The 19,334-nt window shown below is 32.7% G+C and overlaps 2 protein-coding genes across 3 annotated transcripts in view; one reads left to right on the forward strand and one right to left on the reverse strand.

The window, feature by feature from the left end:
• Nucleotides 1–2,309: 2,309 nt before the first annotated feature.
• LOC120780145 overlaps nucleotides 2,310–19,334 on the forward strand; it is a 301,454-nt gene continuing 284,429 nt past the window's right edge. The window contains exons 1-3 of the mRNA XM_040112431.1: nucleotides 2,310–2,367; nucleotides 11,761–11,930; nucleotides 11,990–12,747. Of these exons, the coding sequence (XP_039968365.1) occupies nucleotides 11,825–11,930; nucleotides 11,990–12,747 (864 nt within the window). The 5' untranslated portion in view covers nucleotides 2,310–2,367; nucleotides 11,761–11,824. The remainder of the gene's footprint in view (nucleotides 2,368–11,760; nucleotides 11,931–11,989; nucleotides 12,748–19,334) is intronic.
• Nucleotides 8,415–9,617, reverse strand: LOC120780146. Of its 2 annotated transcripts, none has more exons than XM_040112433.1 (4): nucleotides 9,513–9,617; nucleotides 9,346–9,444; nucleotides 9,119–9,284; nucleotides 8,415–9,059 (listed from the first exon to the last, which is right to left on the reverse strand). In XM_040112433.1, the coding sequence occupies exons 1-4, from the start codon at nucleotides 9,534–9,536 to the stop codon at nucleotides 8,545–8,547; spliced, it is 804 nt and encodes a 267-aa protein (XP_039968367.1). In that variant the 5' UTR covers nucleotides 9,537–9,617; the 3' UTR covers nucleotides 8,415–8,544. The 2 variants fall into 2 exon arrangements, with proteins under 2 accessions (XP_039968367.1, XP_039968366.1); XM_040112432.1 differs by having other exon boundaries at nucleotides 9,119–9,287.

A 19,334-nucleotide genomic window follows, 5' to 3' on the forward strand; every position in this document is an offset into this window, starting at 1 on the left:
AATAAAGAGATATATTTTTTGTTATTTTAGTGTTTTAGTTAGATATAATTTGAATTATATTTTTATTTTGCGTAATTCATTATTTCTTAAGATACTAAATTTTCTTAATACTTATCTGTACTTAAATAAAAACTAATTAGCGAAATTTGAGAGAAAAATCAGGAAAACCTATATAAAATTAAGCACAATTTTTTTTGCAAATTGTATCGATTCTACATTATCCGAAGGAACTTCGTTCCTACCTGGTGTCCCACGACACCACATTTCTTTTTCTCTTAAGGGAATAGGAGTAGTATCGTCCCGATTTATCTGTTTTTGCCAGTACCACATACTATTAAGATTCCACACACAGAGATACAATTGTGTATCCCATGCCTGGACCAATTTTTGCCATCTCAAGTGTATAATTTTATGTCTCTGTCATTTTTATACTCTCGCAACAAAGTTGCTAAGGAGAGTAATATAGTTTTGTTCACATAACGGTTGTTTGTAAGTCCTAAAACTAAAAGAGTCAGATATAGGTCTATATATACCAAAGTCATCAGGGTGACGAGGAGAGTTGAAATCCGGATGTCTGTCTGTCCGTCCGTCCGTGTAAGCTGTAACTTGAGTAAAAATTGAGATATCATGATGAAACTTGGTACACGTATTTCTTGGCTCCATAAGAAGATGGGCAAAATCGGCCCACTGCCACGCCCACAAAATGGCGAAAACCGAAAACCTATAAAGTGTCATAACTAAGCAATAAATAAAGATATTAAAGTGAAATTTGGCACAAAGGATCACATTAGGGAGGGGCATATTTGGAAGTATTTTTTTTGGAAAAGTGGGCGTGGCCCCGCCCCCTACTAAGTTTTTTGTACATATCTCGGAAACTACTACAGCTATGTCAACCAAACTTTATAGAGTCGTTTCCATATACAGTTCAAAAATGGAAGAAATCGGTTAATAACCACGCCCACCTCCCACACAAAGGTTATGTTGAAAATCACTAAAAGCGCGTTAACCGACTAACAAAAAACGTCAGAAACACTAAATTTTACAAAAGAAATGGCAGAAGGAAGCTGCGCCTAGGCTTTTTTTAAAAATTGAAAGTGGGTGTGGCGTCACCCACTTATGAACCACAAAACCATATCTCAGGAACTACTTTACCGATTTCAATGAAATTCGGTATATAATATTTTCTTAACACCCTGATGACATGTACGAAATATGGTTGATATTTCGTATATACATTATGAACCAATGATGATAGCGGAATACAACTTTACACAAATACGGTATTTGAAAAATATGTAAATGACGGATAATGAAATCTCGATTATCTCTTTATCATGCGAGAGTATAAAATGTTCGGTGATACCCGAACTTAGCCCTTCCTTACTTGTTAGTCATTGATTTATCGCACTTTTAGTAGTTTTTAACAGTACCTTTATATGGGCAGTGGATGGGAATATCTTCTGATTTCATCCATTTTTACAATGACAAAAGGGATTTGTATTAAGCGAATTTATATAAACTACAGTTTAAGTGGCTTAGAAGATACGTACATTAGTCCAAATAGAGTGCCGGCCGGCGGGGAAGTGGTCCGATTACGCCCATCCACAAACTCTGCCTTAATTTTTTGCCATTACCAAGATCCAACAAGATATCTTAATTCTTACTCAAGTTACAGCTTTCTTGGTCAGACGCACGGTCATCGTCCTGATCACTTGTAACCCTATATCTATCACGATTAAGTTAAGGTGATACATATATCCGTTAGGTAAACAAAGGTATTATATTCTGTAGCAACATATTACAAGTGTATAAAAATCAAATTTTTTGAAAAGGCTAAATTTGAGTTAAAAAAATTGCAACTCTGAATGGTAGAATGTAGATCCAGTAATTACATCAATTTCTCACTAATATGTCAAATATCAATAGCGAGATGAGTTATACAAATTGTGTTTCTACTAAATACGAAAAATTAATAAACAATAAATTAACGGATAAAACTTAAACCGATTATGACTACGGATATACATTTGCTAAACTGACCTTGACATTGTGTTAGTGTACTTTCCCACATTCTTTTTGACTTATATTAAAAAGTTAGTAAATTCTCATTTTATGCGAGAGTTTTATTTTTTGTGGATGAGTCTATTTTTATCTCTATTATATTGTATTATCTCTTTAACTTTTCTAAACATTCAAGCATCAATATGGTCACAGTTCTCTCTAGATTATGTGCATGTTTGTTCAGTCGTGAATTGGTTTTTATATCAAATAGTTCGTGCAGTTTCAGTAAAATATTTTAACTAGTGATTTAGTTTTGGTGAACATGTTTTGAATAATTAAATATTGTATTAACATCCTTAAATGCAGGTACATAAATGAAGAAGATAACTATTTCAATTATCGTAATAATTACACAAATGCTGAAACTTTTATTTTTATATGATAGTTCATTGTGAGTGCATTAAACTAAAATATTGTTTATCAAAAATATAGCAATTTCGCTCTAATCAAATTTATAAATGCGAAAATATATAATGATAATATTATACTAAATGCTTTAACTAAAACTCCTAAATATCCCATTACAAAGCGCTATTTCATGTCAGTTGTAGGACACGTTGTTCGCTACTTTGTTGAGATATAGTAGATGAGTCAATAAAATTTGATGAAGTGATGATAAAAGTTATAAGTTTACACATTAAGTTTTAATAGTACGATTATCTATTTGGAAATTAAAAATGGGGTTTACCAATTTATTTGTGAATCATTTGTACCGTTGTTATTTATAATGAAATCATAGAGATGCAAAGATGCTTAATCGGTGAAAAAGAATTATACTCTCATATCCCGGTTGATTGGAATAACGTTCGTGTGAAGTTTGATTTCCATATGTAAATTAATGTATGTTTGATAGCTATTTTATTAAAACGCGAAAAGTTTGTCTGGCGACTTTTGATATGAACTGAAGAACTATTTGAGTGGCACAAAATATACAACCATCTCGTAAAATAATCGCAAAGCTATTTCATACGAGTCGCCACATCCACTTCTATTAATGACGACAACATCGAAAAATTAAAGAAACAGTGCTTGAAATGCATCATCTCAACATCTCTTATGGTGGGGTACGTATGAAGCACTTCAATGCCACACTTATAAAAAAATACTTTAATCTTTTGCTAAAACGACGTCGAGAGAAGGTAGCAAAAGAAATACTTGACAACTTATCTTGAGCCTACATTCATCAAATGCATCATCACTGGTGGCTCTCGTCGTGCGTTTATTAATAGGTATTGGAAATGCCCAACAATCTAGCGATCAGAGCTCCAAAACAGAGGCAAAATCGAAAAAAATTAAGTTCGATGAAGTCAATAAAGGATTAAGCATTTTTAGGCTTGTAGTGGCTCATGAGATTTTTTTACGGGGATAATAAAAATTTATATTAAAGTTTTTTTTGTCAGATAGTACACTTCGTCATTGTGTTATAACATTTTCCAATATTCATATTTCTGTTCCAGATAAGTTAATGAAAAATAAAAATTAAATAGTAACAAATGAACGCAATTATTATCTGCCAAATTCAAACAAATAATATAAGCTTCGAATAGGCATATTTTTTAGTAATGAAAGCATGTTCATAATATGGCAAAAGACATACAAGTACAGACGTCAAACTTGTGGAACAAATATTTGATTCATAAACTTTCATCTTTTCATTATATGTATGTATATGTTTATATAGTACATGTGGGGGTTGCAAATAGGGCTGTCCAAGTATGTGAATTTCAAAATTCTTAATTTATAAACAAGAGTGCTTATTATCTATGTACATGTCCAAAATTTAATTTGATATTTTCATTGACTTGGGACCATTAAAAAATAAATTTTTGTTTTTTATCCAAGTTGTGTAACATGTGTGTTTGACAGCAAGCTGTGGTATAGTCGTATAAAGTTATCATAATTGTTTCTAAGCTTTTCTATCTTTGTTATTATTTTCATATCCTCCCAACATTTGTCCGGATATTTTTAACACCTAAGTCTAATATAAAATTATAAATATCAAATTGATCGGACGAGACCAGTTCAATTTTACCTTGTTTAGAAAACTATTGGAAGCTATAAAAAGTGTTCTAACTTGCAAAAGAAGCATTAAATTTTACACCGAAGTTTGTACAGATTGGATAAAGGAGGTTGTACCGTCAACATTTAGTTAAAATCTTATAACTCAGTAACTGATCGACTAAATCAAAATATGTTGAGTATCATTATTAAGACTCCTCTATACTAAAAATTAAAAATAAGAGAAATAGGACTAAATCACATGCACTTTCTATGACAAAATTTTAAATAGATCGTTAAATTACTTCATGGTGAAATGTTGGTGTTTCACTATAAAAGAGGAATAGAATTTGATACGGTCAGAATAGGTTCATAGTGTCGACTAAAAAATTCTGAAATTTAGGTGTTGTCCGGCTCTCTAATAAATTTTATATACATATCTCACAAGCTTCTAAACTCGTTTTGTTATTTTGATATTTTATAATAACATAGTTTTAATATATAAGAGTTCTGAAAACAACTGACACACTACTTTTAAATATATATACATATATGCTTTGTCTGATTTAATTTTGTTTAATATTTAATTATATGTTAATAATTATTAGCTTATGCATTATACATAGCTCCAATTTTCTTGTATATTGAATTTGCCCGGTACATTTGCTGCTTACTCATATGTATATGGTAATAATTGCTGATGTAAAGGAGTCTTAAGGTTCCTTATAACTCTTAAGCAACTGCTACATTATCCTTCGACATAAGGCTACTACCAGTAAGACAAGGACTGCTCTAAAGATTTTAGTTTTTCCTTCCAAATCAAATTATACATATTATTTAACACTAGAACTTGACGAAATACAACACTTCATCCATTAAAGAACAAACTAATTTATTTTCTATAAGTCTCATTCCGTACAAGTCGGGTAACAACTAACAAGTTCATTAAATATTGTTATTTTATAAGTTACTATTGTTTAAATTAATTATAAAAGTAACAAAAGAATTTAAGGGACACAAACAAATGAAGGCTTATTTAATAATGAATTTATGCTAAATAATTGTGTTTGACCATAAACACATGAACAGTTCACATGATTGCATTAACAAAAGTTTTAAATTTTCCGTAGACCCGAATATGACCCCGTATATGGTATAAATTTTAGAGTAATGTGTTACATAACCTTAATAAGAAGAAGAATTTCAACAACTTAGATTTTTAAGCTCAAATATAACGTAACAAACCACCAAACAAAATTTTCGAAAAATAAGTAAGTAGATCTAAGTTTTCTGTTACTACAGTAATTTATAAGAATTAAACTCGTGATCTAAGTTTTCTGTTACTACAGTAATTTATAAGAATTAAACTCGTGATAGTACTTCTTTCTGTCTTATTTTTCTTTTCGGAACTAAATGTGGCCGCAAAGCGGAAGGACAGATATCGCATAATTTCAACACCGAAACTGAATATAACAATACTTTGCTGAGGTATCGCCTATCTCAATCAAAATTTATGGTTTAGAGATTAACTGAATATGAGGACTATCTTAACTTTTGGCACCAAACCTCTACCCCATCTAACCTGAAGTTATCATTAAAAAAATCAAAATATCTTAATAAGATTGCGAGAGTGTTTTACGTAAACATTTGTCCCTCTTTTCTGAATATACTAATTTTCCTGGGATATGAATTTAAATACGATTAAAATTATAAATAGGGAGTTCACAAGTCGTACTATTTGTGGTATTTGGTCTATTGCCTATTAAATTATGATAGTTGTAAAACGAATCTTGTGAGCGCCCTGTACTATTTAATGCACTATTGCATGCGCTATTTCTGCAATTAATCAGCTGATTCAAACAAAACAAAAAAAATTTATAAAAATTAAAATGCCTAGAAGAAGTGAAAAGAGCAAATTAATAGCTGCAATTTGCGAAAAATACTTACAAGACATACTCATGTTGGAATTAAGTAAGTTGTCCATTATTTCCTCCAAAAATTTTTTGCAAATGTAATTCTTTTAGGTGATGACGATGAGCAGGAAGAAGTGGATGAACAATTTAGAGTGAATATGCTTATATTATTGAACAATCGCTGAAGTGCTCACTTAGGAGTTCCTAAGTCGAACCATTGGGAGCGGAATGTATTAAAGCATTTTGACGAAAACAGATTTTGCCAAATGATGCGCTTAAACCAAACAGAATTTGCTTACCTTCTAAACTTAATAAAAGATGATGATGTGTTTCGAAATGATTATAACGCAGCACAACTTAAGATCGTCCTTTTTCGATTAGGATCATCAGGTGAAGGACTTTCGGTTCGTAAAGTGGCATCCTTGTTTGGTATAGGAGATGGCGGTACCATTCAGATCGTAACCAGGCGAGTTTTTAATGCTATTATTAACTTGAAACAAAGGTTTTTATACTGGCCCGATGAAAGGGAGCGATTAAAGCTTATTGCAGCAACAGAAAAGGAAATGCCTGGGTGTGTTGGATACATTGATGGGTCTGAAATTAAGTTGGCCGAAGCACCTGTGAGGAATCACGAAATATTTTTTCCCGTAAGCGCCAATATTCTGCAAAAATTCAAGTTATTTGTGATCATCAGCTACGCATAAGACAACTTACACTTGGTTCGCCGGGAAGTGTTCATGATGCGAAAATGTTCTCGGGATGTTTCCTCTCAAAACATCCCAATAGATTTTTTTCAACCTCGCAATGGATAGCTGGAGATAGTGCATATCCATTAAAGCCATTTTTAGTAACCCCGTTTCGGCAAAATAGTACAGAATATAGCAGAGAAGAAAGAGAAAATTTCAATAAACACTTTTCCAAATACCGCGTACGTATTGAAAATTGTTTTGGGGCCTTGAAAGAAAAATTTTCAAATCTAAAAGAACTCAAGTTCAGATTGCACACTATCCAAAACAAGAGAGAGTGTAATGAGTGGATAATGGTCTGTTGTATTTTGCACAACATTTTTATAAATTTCAACAACGAATATCATGAAAGCAGCGTGGAACCCAGTGTGAATTTATTACCATCAACAAACCTTAGACATAGTCTACTGAACTTTATTCAAAACCATCCTATTGTTTAACGTTTTTACTTATATAAATATTCATTGAAATAAAAAAATTAACTTTACCTACTAGTATTACCCTCTACTTTACCTGTACAGAATTCGGTATGACGCTATGCTTTCAAATGTTACAAAAAATAAACGATTAATTTCACTAAATCAGACAAATTTTATTTCATTTAAATTGTTTGGTTAGATATATATATATATATAAATATATATAGATATACACATACGTACTTTTGTCGGATTGTTTGTTTTCTTTTGTTTTTTAGCTTTTATAGAAAAGTAAACAAATATTTATTTTATAAATTACAGCATTTATATATTTTATAAAATCGTATATATCTAAGTGTTCGTCATATCTAAAACACCAAAATTCAATGTAATACTGTTTGGAACTTACGTTTACTAATTTATTTTCAATATTTTTTTTATTAAAGTATAGCTCATTCTATAATATAAATTACACAATTAAATATTTGTGAATTTCGTAAAAAGCTTGAAACTTTTATTTGTATGGTTTATATTATAGAATGAGCTATACTTTTATAAAAAATTATTACATTAAATTTTGTTGTTTTAGATATGTCGAACACCTTATGTAATTAAAATGTTTACATATTTAAACTCCGGACTATCGCAGCGTTATTACAGAGCTTTCGGTTGTTTCTTAAAACTATTTTCTGGCACTTCAGGCGTAACATTAATTAATTGAATGTATAAATAAAAATATAAGTTAACGAAATTCATTTTTTAATTTAAACAAAATCAAATTCAATATATTAAATTAAATTAAACTCTATTACAGTGGCGAGCACAAATGAGTATATGTATAGTGATTTTTCTTACAATATTCGCAATGCTTTTCATGACAAATTTTTTCATAAATTTTTCAAACGAATTAGTTCAAAAAGCATATAAATCAAAATTTCAAACATTTTACAACATTTATAAAAATCCAACAAACTCCCATATGAACTTTTAAGAAATTTTCGAGTAAGTTACAAATTTTATTTTAGATTATTATGCCAAGTTTCAAGTGCCTTAAAATTTCCGTTGATTTTAGATCATTTTTTGCTGACGGATTTGACAAATTTTATTTTAGATTATTATGCCAAGTTTCAAGTGCCTTAAAATTTCCGTTGATTTTAGATCATTTTTTGCTGATGGATTTGTAACTTACTCTCAAAATTTCTTAAAAGTTCATATGGGAGTTTGTTGGATTTTTATAAATGTTGTAAAATGTTTGAAATTTTGATTTATATGCTTTTTGAACTAATTCGTTTAAAAAATTTATGAAAAAATTTATCATGAAAAGCATTGCGAATATTGTAAGAAAAATCACTATACATATACTCATTTGTGCTCGCCACTATATTACCTTAAATCATTTAAGTTACGTTAAAATAATTGTTTATATTTAAGCTTAAGCTCTTCCATAGCTAATCGCTCTTTCATTTCGAGCTCAGGAACTTTCAGCTTTTCTTCGCTTTTAAAATTCCTTTCTTTCAAATCAAAATTCTTTTCTTTTAACACCAATTCTCTTTCCCTTATAACTAACTCCCTGTCTCTTGCTGCCAATTCTGCTTCTAGTTTTTCTTTCTTGAAACTAATGACTTCGGCTTGGAGTTTCATTATTTCCGAAACCCCCGTTCTGCTGTATATGCCCTTACGGCTCGTACTTGGCGTACAACTAATTTCGGCAGAACTTTCGTTACCATTTAAATGTAACACACAATCTGGGCCTTGGGAGCTCTCCGGTTCTTCAATCGGTACTGCTATCTGAGTTTCTACAGCACCTTCAAAATCCAAATACTCAGCGGTCATCGTATCTTCGATTGCGGCACATTCACTAACTCTGCTCCCAAAAATGTCTTCGAGCTCGTAAAAAAAAATGCACATTTTTAGTAGAGTACCTTAAATAAAATATAGGTTATTCAAATAAATTGGCAACTGAAACATCTAAAATACCCACTTTTAATAGTTTCGCCACTCATGCTACCTGCTCCCGTCGAGCCTTCCCATGTCTTCGCTTTGTTGTAGCTCACTCTCATGTTCCGCACTTTAGAACGCACAAGCTTCCACTCCATGGTTAGATTTTTTGCCATGCAGAACTGCTTATAGTAAGCTTGAGCGGACGGCTTCTGTTAAATAGATGTTTCCAAATTATTAAATTTAATATTTCAAGAAATAAAAACAAACCTCAAGTTGCCGATTTTCCAACAGAAACTCAATTAGAGACTTCTTTTCTGCTGCCGCCCATCTACGGGGTGGGTTGCAACGGATACGCTTGGCTTTGACCTGAAATTAAAAAACGTCATTTAGTAATACATGTTTACATATATTTCTTCTAATTCAAGAATACTTACGTCATTATCTCGGGGTGATTCCATTTTTGTTTTTAATTATTTTAACTAATAGCCTGCAGACAAATTAACAAAATCAGAATGTAAATAGAAACAGCTGATCGAATAGCATCCACAAATAGCAAGGCAAACATACCTTTCAGAGTTGTATTCTGATATTAAAATTTTACTTGCGAAACAAAAACAAAACTTTTACAACTGTTGTATTACAATAGCGCAATAGACCAAATACGACAAATAGTACGACTTGTGAACTCCCTAAATATGTAGATATCTTTCATATTTAAAACGATCATGAGTGAAAATATAACAATACCAATTCGGTCAAAACATTACTTTTCCCATCTCATTAACGTACATATGACGAAAGAAATAAGAGAAAAAAGAGATATTGGTTAAAGAATAATTTGCAACTCTTAAAATATACACAATTCCTAAAATTAATCTCATAACATAAAATAGTTTAAACTTACATGTGAACAAGTGCAAAACTTCTAGAACGGAAGATATTACATTATTTCTATGAGCAATAACTCATACCAAATTTCGTGAATATATCTTGTCAAATGCAAAAGTTTTCCATAAAAGAACTTTTTTCCGATCATTCAGTTTGTATGGCAGCTATATACCATAGTAATCTGATCTGAACAATTTCTTCGGAGATTACATTGTTGCCCTAGAAAATAACCTGTGCCAACTTTTGTGAAGATACATTGTCAAATGCAAAAGTTTTCCATACAAGAATTTGATTCCGATCGTTCAGTTTGTATGGTAGCTATATGTTATAGTGGTCCGATATCGGCAGTTCCGACAAATGAGCAGCTTCTTGAAGAGAAAATGATGTTTGCATTTCAAAACGATATCTTAAAAACTGAGGGACTCGTTCATACATATACAGACAGACGGACAGCTCGACATACTGATCACATATATATACTTTATAGGGTCTCCGACGCTTCCTTCTGGGTGTTACAAACTTCGTGACAAACTTAATATATATAAAAATTAAATCGAAATACAAGTATGTAAGTAATATTGTTTACTTCCATACTGCTGTACGGCTAAGAAGTCCGAGGGCAATGAATTCAGCAAATTTTATTTTCTTAGACTCCGGCCTATTTTTGGGACGCTATTCTCTAGATTTATAGACAATTCCGAAGTCATATTCATAAAATCATGTCTCGTCAGCACCGAGCTAAACTCCACATCGCTTTTACGAAAATCCCGGTGTTTTCTAAAATGTGTTGATAGATAAGAGATATTTTTATGCTTTATTTTTGATTCCAGCACGTCGAGAACTGAAGCCGCTCGATCTTCCCAAGCGACATCGTTTTACTCTATGAGCTCTTGAAAAGTTCAAAAAAGCTCCGTCGTTTTCGAGCCAAATTTTGGTGAGCGATAAGACCTATTTCATCTAGGTTTGATGTGGTTTGTGGGCCGAAGGAATCATTGGCTCACATTTCTTCAAAAATGATGCGGGTGAAAGCGTAATCGCGACCGTTATCGGGCTGTGATATGCGACTATTTAATGATTGAAATTGAAGCACGTGATCTCGGCGAGATTTCTTTTAACGAGACGGCGTCACTTCTCACACATCGCATGAATCAATGAATTTATTGAGAGAACACTTTGGAATATGTAGAGTCTAAGGTCTATGCGGACAGTCCCACAAACTAGTCATCGAAAATTGGATTCAACGGATGTACCATCTGATACGTAGCCATGGCCAACATTTGAAAGAGATAATCTTCAAAAAATAAATGCCAAAGAATGTTCTTTCATATGATAATAAACACTTCCCCATTAAATTTTAAGTTTCTAAGTCTATTCCTTAAAAATTTGAGAAAACTCGAAATGGATCACCCTTAAATTTCAAAACTCCTAATATAAGACTAACATGATCATACCTTAACTTTACGTGGTGCCGTAGTTAAGTGAACCGTATTAGAAAACTGCTCAATATATTATCATTGAAATCGATATACAGTCAATCCTACCACTACGCTTGAGTACCAATCCCTCTTATACTTTTGCGTTTTACTCAGTGTGTACGAGAGTCAACCAAAATTTAAAAAATAAAATTTTTAACAAACAGAACGTAAGTACTACATGGTACTTAAGCGGGATTCTGTTAGGGTCATTCTCTCTTTAAGTACCATCAAGTCAATATATTTTGTTGTGGCACTTAACCGGGATTGACTGTATATATAAATATAATATAAATATTAATTATTTTTTCTTTTATTGCAGGTTGTGCGCATATTTGACGTGGTGCAAATAAGTTATATAAGGACTTATGATATTGTAGAAGATTATGGCAAGTTTTAATTGTTCGAGAATTATAGCAAGTAAAATAATGCGAAACCTTTTAACGGCTATTTTGATTTTGTTATATACACAACGAAGTAGTGCTAATCAAAGTATGTATAATGTTATATAATTGTTTAACACATTTTGAATAAATTTTAAAAAATTACAGATCCCTTTCGTGATCCAAGTATTTGTGGAAAACCACAGTGTGAAACGCCATTCAGAAAATTTAATTTTCATGACAATTTATATAAATACGAATATAACGTAGACTTAAATACAGAATTTTCCGGTACTGGCAATAATGCGTCCAGCCTTTTCCTAAAAGCAAGCGTTATCATATATTTTCCAAAGCCTTGTGATGGATTTTTACAAATCACGGATGTTAAACTTTGGGATCATGAGTGTAAATCAAAGGATGACGAATTCAGTAATAATGCAAATAGCGGAAACGAAAACTTCAATGAAGATGATTATTACGGGGAATTTACAGATTCAAGAGGTTATACTGAACCCAATGATAATTTTATTAATATGCATCCAAAAAGTATTGAGCTGGCAAAAGATTTAAAACAACATTTGTTACGTTTCTCTTTTAACGATGGGCTTATTTCGGAAATATGCCCAAACTTCCAAGAATCCGTTTGGGCTTTAAACTTGAAAAAAGGCATACTCTCCATTTTTCAAAATACAATGCTGCGGTTTGATGTCGATTTCAATACAACAGAAGTCGATACATCCGGAGAGTGCAATGTGCAGTATACATTAAAAGATGTGAATAATGCTTTTATAAAGATTCGAAAGACAAAAAATATGCAAACATGTCAGAAGCGCTACTCAACTAATTCTATACTGCAGTCTACTCCATACAGATTTCGTGATGACAAAGCTTTATGGCCAATAATTGACTCTATAAGCTACTGTGATGTAAGTACTTCTTTCTCTAAAATATAATAATAGTTATATTTGTCCCTGTTTTTTTTGATAATGATTCCGTGTACACTTTTACCACATGGGTAGGATTATAAAAAGTCGGTAAAGATAATATTATTCTCAGGCTTACCGCCTTATACAACTCAAATGCATTATCGAGGCCCAAAACGTGGTTAAGGCTTTAGTGTCTTAGCCACAAGGCCGCGAACCAGTGATATCTTAGCCTTCTCATAAGGCGCTCTTTTGAAATGCAGCGTTAATCTATTATGTGTTAATCTTATTTAAATTGGTGATATTACAAATCTTTGTTTTACGCTATTTGTGTAGATACTAATCTTCTTTATAGTCTTTTTCTCTTTATAAATATCAAAACAATTTAAATTAAGTTTAACTATTCAATTCTACTTTTTACTTGGAGCATGTGTAGAATATTTGAGAAAGCTCAAAATTAAATTGGTTACTAGAATAGAAAACATAAATTAAGATGTAAAACTGTAATTTTACCAGGGTAGAGATGGGCATCCGTGGATTCAATTTCAAAAAATCGGTTTGCTATCCTAATACTGATTGTCTACGCCAATAAAGAAGAAGATCCTAATACTGATTCTGAAACCAAGTGTTGAAATGAAGTTCTACTTTTTACTTGGAGTATGTGTGGAATATTTGAGAAAGCTCAGACTTCAATTGGTTACTAGAATAGAAAACATAAATTAAGATATAAAACTGTTATTTTACCAGGGTAGAGATGGGCATCCGTGGACCAATATTTTTTCTAAACACGGGCCAAATAATAAGATTATTCTGCCCGCCGATAAGTTTACTGGTCACGTCACAAAAACTACTACGGTGGTGCACCACAGTTACCTTATAGTAGTGACGAACGAAGTATCGAGTATTTAGTTTCAGTGAAAAGAGCGATTGCGATTTTTAAATCACAGTAATTTTTTTATAGCTATTGTGATCGCTACTTTTCTTAATAACATAGATATGTTATGTAGTTCTGACGTACAATAAAGCCAAAACAAAAATATATAATCTGAAATAAAAGGAATTATTTTTAATGCAATACCTTTAATTTTACATAAATTAGAATAGAATAATTTGTATAATGAACAAAATTCAATTATACTGATTCGCATTTAAAAAGTCAATGTTCTTTTCTTTTCATTGTCCAACCTCATTTTCCTTTCACTTTAAATAAGCCTAGTTTGAGAAAAGAGGAGTTCGCAGGGAACCGAAGGCGCTAAACATCCTAATTTTACCAGAGCTAAGAAAGACAGATATGGATATTTGTTGTGCTGCCACCATTTGAAGGGGTCCTCATTTCGAGCAATTACACCCTCTTCCAAATAACGCTGAACATCGAAAATGGCCCTCGAATTACAAGTACCTCGCGGCTTGTTTGACGCAAAATTGGAGTGTATATATGTAGCTCCGTTTTGAAAACTGAGGTTTCTACTTGTGGTTCTTGGGGTTCATTTGCTCGGGCTTCTTGAATTACTCTACTTACATCTGCAATGATACGATTTTTAAATATGTCGGCTAGGCGAAATTTTTTAAACGTGGATTGAAGAATGATGCCTTGCCTAGAGTGTTGCTCTTTTCGGTATTCCCTAATCTTTCATTTATACCATTTAATGACTCAAAAGCCACTGCTTTTACTGGATCTACATAAGTATTGGCTTTTGTAGTAAACACGCTTTTGAGGCCATTTACAATAGAAATAATCATTGATTCATTGCAATATTTTTGGTCGCTTATTTTTTTGTGGTGTACACAAAAGGTTTTAACACAGTAAGTAAATCCTTTAGAAGCAACCATTCGTCAGCATTAGTTCGGGGTAATTCCTTACCTATGAGCGCGACAGTAGTTTTAACGGCATCTTCCACTTTAATAAAACGTTTAACCAAATAAAATGTAAAATTCCAGCGATTATCAACACTTTGAATTAGCTTCAAAAGTTCGGTACCAGCATCGCGTTGAAAACTCATAAATTTTTCATTTGAAAAAGTGCCTATTCTGAAATGTGCGACAATTTGTTTTACTTTTTGTAAACCAGAATTAACGTTATGTAACAATTAAATTTAACGTATGCGCAAAACAGCCGAAGTGGTGTAGTTTGAGCTCATTTTGCAAGGCACTCATTATATTGTTTGCGTTATCAGACACTGCAAATATTATTTTATCAAATACCCCCACTCGGTTGAGACTTTTTGTATTTGCTCGGCTAGGTTTTTGGCAGTTTGTGCCTTACTAATTGGTCAGGAATCCAAGAATATATTATTAAACTCAAAATTGTCATTTACAAAACGTAGTGTAATTGCTATGTAACTCGCTGTATTGCGTCCAACAATCGGTTGTAATACAGAATTTAACACCATTAGCCACTTTAAGTTTCTTTTTTCGAGACATGCTTCATATAATGCCCGACAGGGAAGATCATATGCAGGATTTACCGCTTTAAAGAATTGGACAAATTCTCTGTCCTCGACAATGCTGAAAGGTTGTAAGTCCTTAATGAAGAGCATTGGCAACGCATCATCAATTTCCTTTTTTCCTTTGCAGGAATCTTCGTATTACATATCCCGACAGTTCTTTTGGATTGGAGCAGAAGGTTCTGAAATCATATTAAAATCTCTTAACTGAAATGTGAAGTAAAAATGTTATGTTTTACCAAACTGTAAATTTCTTTCCGTAACCTCATGCTGTGTATCTGGATTTTCCGTCAGTTTAATTGCTACGTTTCATATGATATATCATTTTTCCAAATCCATTTTGCATGCGTTTCACTTATTGCTTCGAAAAATTGCCAGATTTCATTTCGTTTTTTTTTATTTTAAAAGACATTTTTACAATATTTAATAAATTAAAAAAAAATTCGAATTCAAAATATTTGTTTTAAGCAATCGTTCAACGGAGTTAAATAAAAAGCAATGCACATATATGTACATATATAAAAAAAAGTATTCAAAATCACAGTTTCTACCTCTAACCCCAAAAAATCACCACATATATTCACAGTGAATAAAAATGTATTCAAAATCAAAATTTCTACCCCTAACACCAAGAACACCACACGCAATTTTTCTTCTTCAGCTAGTACCAACTGCAAATTTCATTCACAGTGAAATAGTGGTATGTAGAACAAGTAAGGAAGGGCTAAGTTCGGGTGTCACCGAACATTTTATACTCTCGCATGATAAAGTGATAATAATTTACATATTTTTTTATTTTGCTGTAAAATTAATTAGATTAGATCAATTTGTGTACTTCGAGCATTGAATTGTATTTTCAATTCCTAATGTATATATTATACAGAGAAGGCATCAGATGGAATTCAAAATAGCGTTATATTGGAAGAAGGCGTGGTTGTGAACCGATTTCACCCATATTTCTTACATGTCATCGGGGTGTTAGGAACATATTATGTACCGAATTTCATTGAAATCGGTTGAGTAGTTCCTGAGATATGGTTTTTGGTCCATAAGTGGGCGGCGCCACGCCCATTTTCAATTTTTAACAAGTAAGGAAGGGCTAAGTTCGGGTGTCACCGAACATTTTATACTCTCGCATGGTAAAGTGATAATCGAGATTTCATAATACGTCATTTACATATTTTTCAAATACCGTATTTTTGTAAAGTTTTATTCCGCTATCATCATTGGTTCCTAATGTATATACTCGTATTATACGGAGAAGGCATCAGATGGAATTCAAAATAGCGTTATATTGGAAGAAGGCGTGGTTGTGAACCGATTTCACCCATATTTCGTACATGTCATCAGGGTGTTAAGAAATATTATATACCGAATTTCATTGAAATCGGTCTAGTAGCTCCTGAGATATGGTTCTTGGTCCATAAGTGGGCGGCGCCACGCCCATTTTCAATTTTTAAAAAAAGCCTGGGTGCAGCTTCCTTTTGCCATTTCTTCCGTAAAATTTAGTGTTTCTGACGTTTTTTGTTAGTCGGTTAACGCACTTTTAGTGATTTTCAACATAACCTTTGTATAGGAGGTGGGAGTGGTTATTATCCGATTTCTTCCATTTTTGAACTGTATATGGAAATGCCTGAAGGAAACGACTCCATAGAGTTTGGTTGACATAGCTGTGTTAGTTTCCGAGATATGTACAAAAAGCTTAGTAGGGGGCGGGGCCACGCCCATTTTTCCAAAAACATTATGTCTAAATATGCCCCTCCCTAATGCGATCCTTTGTGTCAAATTTCACTTTAATATCTTTATTTATGGCTTAGTTATGACACTTTATAGGTTTTCGGTTTCCGCCATTTTGTGGGCGTGGCAGTAGGCCGATTTCGCCCATCTTCGAACCTAACCTTCTTATGGAACCCAGGAATACGTATACCAAGTTTCATCATGATATCTCAATTTTTACTCAAGTTACAGCTTGCACGGACGGACGGACGGACAGACGGACAGACAGACATCCGGATTTCAACTCTACTCGTCATCCTGATCACTTTGATATATATAACCCTATATCTGACTCTTTTAGTTTTAGGACTTACAAACAACCGTTATGTGAACAAAACTATAATACTCTCCTTAGCAACTTTGTTGCGAGAGTATAAAAATCACCAATCACTGATATTGTGGGATAGCAATAGCATTGACTATGAGAAGTTTTTCAATCACAGTGATAAAATCACCGGTGGTGAAATATCGCTTATCCTTATAGCACTGTCTGTTACAGTGACAAAATGGGTGATATCGGATTATAACCACAATCACTCCCTTTATAGGGGTTTCATTTGTAGAAAAGTGAAATGACTCAATAAAGTAACACCTTAGAAGGAATAAATTTTATTGCAACAAGTAAGGAAGGGCTAAATACGGTATAACTGATCATTTTAAATTAAGTTAATGTTAGTACCATGTTTTACTTCGCGTTAAGGGTGTTTATATTAAAATCAACCTAAAACAAACAGATAAGCACTAAATTTGAGGGTAACCGAACATTTTATACTCTCGCAGAGGATCGGAATCCTTCTCTAACTCAAATCACCTTAATCCACAAAAAAGCTTCGAGTAATGGAAGAAATTTGCATGAAGTTTCACTTATATTGCCAATGCCAGAGTTTGAGTTATAGAAGTTCAACTGTATATATGAAAATATTATATATATAATTTGTAGTGTATTTATATACATATACAAGTATGTAACACATACACTGACCGACATATTCGACAAAAGATTTGTTAGAAAAACCAAAATCATTATACATATTTACTATACTACTGCGATCGAATTGAAATGTGAATTTTTTCCATTTCATGTCCTTCAAAGTAATCCCCTTCTGCTGCAATACACTTATGCCAACGAATTTTCCAGTCATCATAACACTTGAAAAAATTCTCCGTCGTGATGGTCATCATAGCTTTCTTCGATTGAGCTGTTACAAGTATATCCTCAATTGAGTCAAAACGGTGTTCTCGGAGTGGTCATGCGAATTTACTGAATAGCAAGAAGTTACACGAGGTAAATCAGACCAATGCGGTGATTGCGGCACGATATTAGCTGAAAATGTTGTGAAATGATCACGAATAACCAATGCAGTATGAGATGGTGCATTAGTGCACTTCATTGTTCAATAAATTCAGACGTAGTAAAACTCGAAGAATTCACTTTTTGAGCCTCACAAAACGACGCGTAAAATTTAGCATAGATATCACTAACAGTATTACCAACTTACAGAAAAAAATGTACCGATTCGAAAAACACGCGAAGTATTAATTAAAAATTGCAATTTCATCACAGTAGTACGGTAGTTGGGGGTAGGATCGAACCGATTTTATCCATTTTTGTCTATACTACCTACTATTAATATGCCACATAGGTTCATTAAGGTACCATCACCAATTTTATCCAGCATCCAGAAAGATACACTGTTATGAGTAAAACACGCTTTCTCATTTTCATTGACATAACTCACATATTGGAGTCAATCGGAATTTCGAAAAATTTCTAATTAGGTATTTGGAGGTTCATGGAAGTATTCACTCGATTGAATCCAGTTTTAACACACACCAGTGATCTGCAGTGAATACTTGGCTTATGAATACACTCTCATATTCATGAATCACCCCCAATATTCACTCACACTTGCTCTCACTAAAAATAGTTCTTCTCACAATCACATGGCTTGCTATAATATGAGTGTGAATATGTCTCACAATCACTTATCGCTCACACTTGGCTTAGCTTGCTTCTCTGTATACAATTGTTTGAGCTATTCGTTGCTTACCATTAGATGAGTTGAAAAGCTCATGAATACATTCACTAATAAGTGGCTCATTGTTTATTCATGAATACATTCACAAATTCCATGCCTATTCAAAATATATTTTATACCTACGCGGAGGGGTTTTAAAAGGAACGAAACGGGCGATTGTAGTGACTACAAAACTGAAACTTCTTTGTTTATTATCCTTTTATTGAATTATTTTCTTAAGCTTTATCTTACATTCTAGAAATTGGAGAGCTTAGGTAGATGAGTCCCTGAAGTTTATACCTACGCGGAGGGGTTTTAAAAGGAACGAGTGAGTCTATTGACGTCGTAAAAA

This window comes from Bactrocera tryoni, unplaced genomic scaffold (genome assembly GCF_016617805.1).
Source record: "Bactrocera tryoni isolate S06 unplaced genomic scaffold, CSIRO_BtryS06_freeze2 scaffold_190, whole genome shotgun sequence".
In the NCBI taxonomy this organism is placed as follows: Eukaryota; Metazoa; Arthropoda; class Insecta; order Diptera; family Tephritidae; genus Bactrocera; species Bactrocera tryoni.